General features: G+C 42.9%; 1 protein-coding gene across 1 annotated transcript; it reads left to right on the forward strand.

Moving 5' to 3' along the window:
• The first annotated feature begins 2,715 nt into the window (after window positions 1–2,715).
• Window positions 2,716–4,435, forward strand: LOC118382120 (transcription factor SOX-4-like). Its single transcript, XM_035768983.2, has one exon. It carries the CDS (start codon window positions 3,270–3,272, stop codon window positions 4,419–4,421), a length of 1,152 nt encoding a protein of 383 aa, XP_035624876.1. The 5' UTR covers window positions 2,716–3,269; the 3' UTR covers window positions 4,422–4,435.
• Window positions 4,436–7,714: the final 3,279 nt, after the last annotated feature.

Consider the following 7,714-nt stretch of genomic DNA (forward strand, 5'->3'; position numbering starts at 1 on the left):
CAGACCAGCTAGATCTACTGTCTCTATGTCTCTATTATATTACAACAGACCAGCTAGATCTAATGTCTCTTTTATTATGACAGACCAGCTAGATCTACTGTCTCTATTATATTATGACAAACCAGCAAGATCTACTGTCTCTATGTCTCTATTATATTACAACAGACCAGCTAGATCTAATGTCTCTATTTTATGATGACAGACCAGCTAGATCTACTGTCTCAATTTTATGATGACAGACCAGCTATACCTACTGTCTATATTATATTATGACAGACCAGCTAGATCTACTGTCTATATTATATTATGACAGACCAGCTAGATCTAATGTCTCTATTATATTACAACAGACCAGCTAGATCTACTGTCTATATTATATTATGACAGACCAGCTAGATCTACTGTCTCTATTATATTATGACAGACCAGCTAGATCTACTGTCTCTATTATATTACAACAGACCAGCTCGATCTACTGTCTCTATTATATTACAACAAACCAGCTAGATCTACTGTCTCTATTATATTACAACAAACCAGCTAGATCTACTGTCTCTATTATAATATGACAGACCAGCTAGATCTACTGTCCCTATTGTATTATGACAGACCAGCTAGATCTACTGTCTCTATGTCTCTATTTTATTACAACAGACCAGCTAGATCTAATGTCTATTTTAATATGACAGACCAGCTAGATCTACTGTCTCTATTTTATTATGACAAACCAGCAAGATCTACTGTCTCTATGTCTCTATTATATTACAACAGACCAGCTAGATCTAATGTCTCTATTATATTACAACAGACCAGCTAGATCTACTGTCTCAATGTCTCTATTATATTACAACAGACCAGCTAGATCTAATGTCTCTATTTTATTATGACAAACCTGCTAGATTGACTCATTTAAATTATGACAGACCAGCGAGATCTACTGTCTCTACTATATTATGACTTACCATGTAGAGAATAGGATGCTATTTGGAAATTAGACAATATTATTTTTCAAACAGGTTTCAAAAGCCAGCTGTTCATTTCACCAGGTGCTGTACAAGCTTGATGAATAACCTGGCAGGTCCTGGTGTGACTGTCGTAGTTAAATTGCTCGGCTGGTATATCGTGTGTGTGCGCGCGCGCAGGTGTGTTAACCACTTCGTTAGAATAGGGTGTGTTTGACTGTTCGGTAAACACCCATCAGTTACCCTTAAACTGGCAACAGGTGCGCAATATGTTTGTGTTCTTATAAGCAGGAAGTGAAAATATATCTCTGTGTCATTGCTGTTTCCAGAAAACGCGTTGAGATAGAGGGTCCTCTGTTTGATAAGACTCGTGTATTAATATTGTCTTATTGCTGGGAATGGTGGGTTATATGCGCGTACAATCACTACGTGATCAACGAATCAATACAGCAACGATATCAGAGTAGAAGAAGCCCGCTCAAACATACAGGTATATCTCAGCCATTCCAGTTCGTGTATCTGGAGAGGCGTGTGCCAGAACTGTCAGAGCAGTTTTGGAGTAAACAAGACAATGAATGATGACACAACGCGCAGGTATCTCGCTGAGTAACCACATAAGGAATCGGATTCAATTCTCACACACTAGGATTGTATATTTTAAATAAATATAATATCTAAATAAAATCGGCATGACCTTAAACTGTCAACAAAAAAAAATAGAAGAATAAGATGGATGTAAAATATCCTTGATGAGAGAAAAACAAACTAGTTAACGCATCGCGATGATGACAGGGTGACAAGGAACTCATATTAAGATGTGTGATTTATGTATGAGCTTGCCGCGCGCGCACACACACACACAATACAAAACACACACAAATGTATCACACTTATGACGAAAACATGAATCATTTTTCTCTCTGGCTCTACGCTGACATCTAGCGATGCTGCATCACTCTGTGGAACGCACGACCGATGTAAAAACAAGGGCTGACTGTTGCCTCGCCGGGGTGTCAGGGCCTCCGTTGCGCAGGACAGAGACACTCTGGGGGGCTATACCCGTGGGCAGAATCCGCTGTCTGTCTGCCGCCGAACCAGCAAGAACGCAGTGATGAGAAAGGCAATAACAACTGCGCCTATTGCACGGATGGTATTGCATGCGATAGGGACCATGTGCTCACAAACAATAACCAAGCTGTTAGATCAACAATCAATATGGATATTTCTCTTGTGATTTATCTAATTGGTACTTTTATGGGATTTATTTAGTAATATGTTCCTTAAACAAATATCTGTTAATTTTTTTAAAATGTCTATTATCTAATAATGTTCCATCACTGTTAAGACTGGCTTCGGTTTAATAGTAATTAATTTAATTATATTGACTGACATTGTTTACTTTCGTTTCTTGTTTATGTAATTCATATTACACGACCTAAATCCAGAATCCGCATTACATTGAACTAATGCGTGTGTATGTGTAAAGCATGGGTCTTATTATTGAGAAAGGCGGCAGAGAAACGATTGCAAATAACTGCCTCTCAGTTCGCTTCAGACCAGCGGTTCAGACAGTCAGACAGAAATGAGGTCAGATACACCAACGCTCATTGCTCACTCCGATTATTATTTCACGGTTTATTCAGCCAATGGACGCCGGCGGGGAGTGGTTTTGGCCAAAAACAGGATAGAGACAGCGCGTGATTGGCTGTTTAGAATGGCTTTTATTTCTCGGGAGGGGATATAAAAGTGTGGCGTTGAACGGTATGTTTACAGTATACTGGCAGAACGATAAGGAAAAAGGGGACTATGAAAAAGTGCGACGATTCCATTCTTCCACATGGTTCTCTTACTGCTCAGGCGAGCTGTGCAGACAGCGATATTAAACATCTCATAGGAACGTTACGGAGTTGTTTTCAGCAGCGAAGTGTTCTTGGTATCACAGGGCGAGTTTTCAGTCGCACTGGAAGTTGAACGTTTGAGTGCAGAACGTTGACGTTTGAACTCGTTATTTCGTGCGTTTTTTGGAAAATATCCGCACACCGGAGACTAAGTACACAGTGTCTCCAAAACGGACTGATCAGACAGAGTACTGCGAAGAAAGAGAAAGGAGACCTGCAAAAACTTTTCCACATTCGGTCTGTGTGGTTACAGAAACATACATAAACAGTGACTGAAACAAAACTCTGGTGACAGAACGAACATTGGGCAACTTTTACGCACTTCACACCATAACGACATCATTCTGAATAGCACTTTTTAATTTTTTTATTTTGTTTCCTGTCTAACCGAGAGACAGAGAAGGAAAGGATGGTACAGCACATCAGCCACGCAGAGAGCACGGATCCCTTCTCTCCCGGCGGCGACTCCACCGATACCGGGGAAATGGACTTGGACATGGACCCGTCCCCGACTCCCGGGTCTCCGCTCTCATCCAACGGAAGGGAGCGAGGCAACGTCGCCTGGTGTAAAACCCCCACAGGACACATCAAGAGACCGATGAACGCGTTTATGGTGTGGTCTCAGATCGAGAGGAGAAAGATCATGGAGCAGAGTCCGGACATGCACAACGCAGAGATCTCCAAGCGGCTGGGCAAGCGCTGGAAACTGCTCAAAGACATGGACAAGATCCCCTTCATCCGGGAAGCAGAGCGGCTGAGGCTCAAGCACATGGCCGACTACCCTGACTACAAGTACCGGCCGAGGAAGAAGGTTAAGACACCCAGTACCAAGACAGAGCGGGGAGAGAGAGGGGAGAAAGGAGCGGATAGGAGCGGGGGCTCAAAATCCCCCTTGAAAAAAAGCTCTGGATCTATGGGGGCCAGCAGAGCGCACAAGCAGGGACAGGGGAGCGCCAAGCTGGCTACCCAGGGTCCGGAGTGTGCGTCTTCCGCGGATCACCACACACTCTACAAATCCAGGTCAGTGACTAGCGCCCGACAGATACCAGACAAGCAAACGAGGCGCGACCACGTGTTTGGCGGAGGAGGGAGCTTGGACAGCGGACCACCCTCTGTGGGAGTCCCGGGCAGTCCTGCCCTGAGCAGCTCGGCTGAGTCCAGTGACCCGATGAGCCTGTACGATGACCAGGTGACGGGGACTAGCAAAGCGACTAACGCTTCATCATCCTCATCTTCAAAGGCCCGCCTCAGGTATACACGTGCGTCCTCTCCAACCCCGTCCACCTCTCACTCCTCTGCCTCCTCCCTCTCTTCTTCCTCGGATGAAGAGCAGGAGGATGAGCGGTTCGAGCTACAGCCGAGCCCTGGGTTTAAGAGCATGTCTCTGGGCAGCATGGGCCCATGTGTGTCGGAGCTGGACAGGGATCTGGACTGGAGCTTCGGGGAGTGCGGGGCGGGATCTCACTTTGACTTCCCCGACTACTGCACCCCAGAGGTCAGCGAGATGATCTCGGGAGACTGGCTGGAGTCCACCATCTCCAACCTGGTCTTCACCTACTGAGCAGCTGAGAGGAGGAGAGAAAATAAAATGCACAGAGAAAATAAGGGAAAGAGAACCCCTGCCTCGCGCAAAACTAAAACCCCGTGAGTGAGAATCTTCAGACATTCTTTCAGATTAATGGGGAGTGAAACGTGCACAAAATAATTCCCCTGCGGTTTCGCAAAAGAATAGCCTAATTTGAAGGACATGTGTTTTAGGTTATTCAAGCATGGTGTGTGCTTAAAAGAACATCATATTTTTCATTTTGTGCGTATTGACAGGGATCATAGATACGGATTGGGACAGGCATGGGCGCATTGCTGCCTCGTGCGCAGACCAGACGGAAATAAAGTGCTTCGCTTGCATTTGGAGACGGGAGAAATACTTTCTTCCTCCCTTTGATCCCGCCTCTGTTTAGGAGTGACAGACACACAGACTTACTGAACGGAAGCATTCAACCGGGCAAGGAAGGACGGTTTTTTTCTGGCTGATGGTGATGACATTTTTGATGTTGCAAGGGGGTTGACGGTTTTATAAGTGACCCAGTCTGGTTATTTTACCGGCCTGTGTTGATGGTGTTTATGGAGTTGATATTCAGGTTTGTTTTTCTTTCTAAAACTTAGAATAATAATGATGCCAGCAAAGCACGCGCTCCTTGTGGAGTATTGTTCAATTTTAGTGATGAACCTGAAATAATAATGTTTATCGCAATGTGATTACAGCGCTGAGTGTGTGTGTGTGTGTGTGTGTGTGTGTGTGTGTGTGTGTGTGCGCGCACGCGCGTGTGTGTGTGTGTAACCACGGAACACAGTTCACAATCACCAGCTTTCCTCTGAACGGCAGGACTTTTAATTAACAACTTACTCAGAATCTTTTGTCTGAAAACTTTTACGCTCTCAATGCACATTTCAGGACCATTTTCCCTTCCTGCGCAACTCCTAGTGCTTCTTGACTTTGTAGTTATTCTATATCAGATGACGTTTTTTATATCGATGTATTTATACCAGCCTTTGTTGTTTTATACTTTGAAGTATTGTTATCGTATAATAGGTCTCGTTTATGTGTAAGCCATGCACCTGTCTGTATCCCTCCGCGGGGAGGACTAGACGTGTATCTTATTTGAATGTTAATATCTCTCACTTTTTAAAGGAGAACTCAGTGTGTCATTTTCTATACGTGTATTTTTGTAGAAGATCTAAAGAGTGGGATGCCGGTGGAGTTTGTTTTGGATCTTCTTCCTTATCTTCGAAGCCAGAGGGTCCGTTGTCACACAATATGCTCCCTTTTCTATGTTTACGCTTGATAGTATCACGCCACACTTCTTAAAGGCACAGTGTCTATATTTCACCAGCCGAGTAAACAAACTCTCACACTACTGGAGCACCATCTCCACCCAGTGACTGCGTTTCTACAGTGGGTTTGGATATCCTGGACCCAATCTGTTTGCTCTGTCATGTTAATAAAGACCTTGCAAAAAGGAGTGGCATGATGGCACAAACAGACTGGTACCCAGGCTATATCACAACTGTTAAAGAGAGAGATAGAGATGCTGTTGGATTGAGAGAACATCTGTATGCTTTTATGGTGATGCGTTTGATTTGAAACCACTGGATGGAATGTAACACTCACTCCTAAATGCCTATTTGAGTCAGAGGGAGGTGGAGGGAGATGGAGGGAGATGGAGATGGAGGGAGATGGAGGGAGGTGGAGGGAGATGGAGGGAGATGGAGCAAGGGAGGTGGGGGAGATGGATGGAGGGAGGTGGGGGGATGGAGGGAGGTGGGCGGAGATGGAGGGAGGTGGGGGAGATGGAGGGAGGTGGGGGAGGTGGAGGGAGGTGGGGGAGATGGAGGGAGGTGGGGGAGATGGAGGGAGTGCTTTGATTGTCTATCATTGTGCAATTGCATAATAAGAATATTTAGTAAGGTTTTTTTCTACCTGTTGGCTTACTTACTAGCAAATTGTTTTCCTATATTATGGCATGGCAAATTAGCATTCGTATTTCAGATTCAGGTATATGTATAGCTGTTGTGTTTTAAGATAAAAAAAAGTAATAATAATATCAATTGAAGATATTTATGTTTATTGACTGTATTATACGGCAGATAAGATTGTGTTTATGATTTTTTGAATAACGGTCAACGACAGGCACTAAAATTGCCATCTTTCGACATTCTGATGTTAAAGATGATTGGTCCAGGAATGTCTATCTTTATACCTTTTTCTTTCTTTTTCTTTCTTCATTTGTGCAATATGCTGTGTGTATGATCATGTTTCCTCCAATCATACCATAACTCATTTGAATATAGAACTCAACGCCAGCCAATCGGGTCAACGACTGCCTCAGACCTCTGTACAGAAAATGTTTATTTGTTTGTTCGTTTTGTTTTTTGTTTTTTTTTCAAGAAGGAAATAAAATCAGCTGGAACTGAATCTCTTTGTGTTGATTTGATGGCAGTACAGTGTTCGGGTTCCAATCACAGGGGAAGCCAAGCCAGGGGGGAAACACCTTAGTTCAACCGGTGTGTTGTGATAATTGTGTTGTTTGCTCTGTAACCTGTCAATTCATCTGCCCTGACACTGTGATATAGAGACACTGTGATATAGAGACACTGTGATATATAGACACTGTGATATAGAGACACTGTGATATAGAGACACTGTGATATATAGACACTGTGATATAGAGACACTGTGATATAGAGACACTGTGATATAGAGACACTGTGATATAGAGACACTGTAATATAGAGACACTGTGATATATAGACACTGTGATATAGAGACACTGTAATATAGAGACACTGTAATATAGAGACACTGTAATATAGAGACACTGTAATATAGAGACACTAATATAGAGACACTAATATAGAGACACTGTGATATAGAGACACTGTAATATAGAGACACTAATATAGAGACACTGTGATATAGAGACACTGTGATATATAGACACTGTGATATAGAGACACTGTGATATAGAGACACTGTGATATAGAGACACTGTAATATAGAGACACTGTGATATAGAGACACTGTGATATAGAGACACTGTGATATAGAGACACTGTAATATAGAGACACTAATATAGAGACACTAATATAGAGACACTAATATAGAGACACTGTGATATAGAGACACTGTGATATAGAGACACTGTGATATAGAGACACTGTAATATAGAGACACTGTGATATAGAGACACTGTGATATAGAGACACTGTGATATAGAGACACTGTAATATAGAGACACTAATATAGAGACACTAATATAGAGACACTGTGATATAGAGACACTGTGATATAGAGA

The sequence above is a fragment of the Oncorhynchus keta genome, chromosome 19, assembly GCF_023373465.1.
Source record: "Oncorhynchus keta strain PuntledgeMale-10-30-2019 chromosome 19, Oket_V2, whole genome shotgun sequence".
Classification (NCBI taxonomy): domain Eukaryota; kingdom Metazoa; phylum Chordata; class Actinopteri; order Salmoniformes; family Salmonidae; genus Oncorhynchus; species Oncorhynchus keta.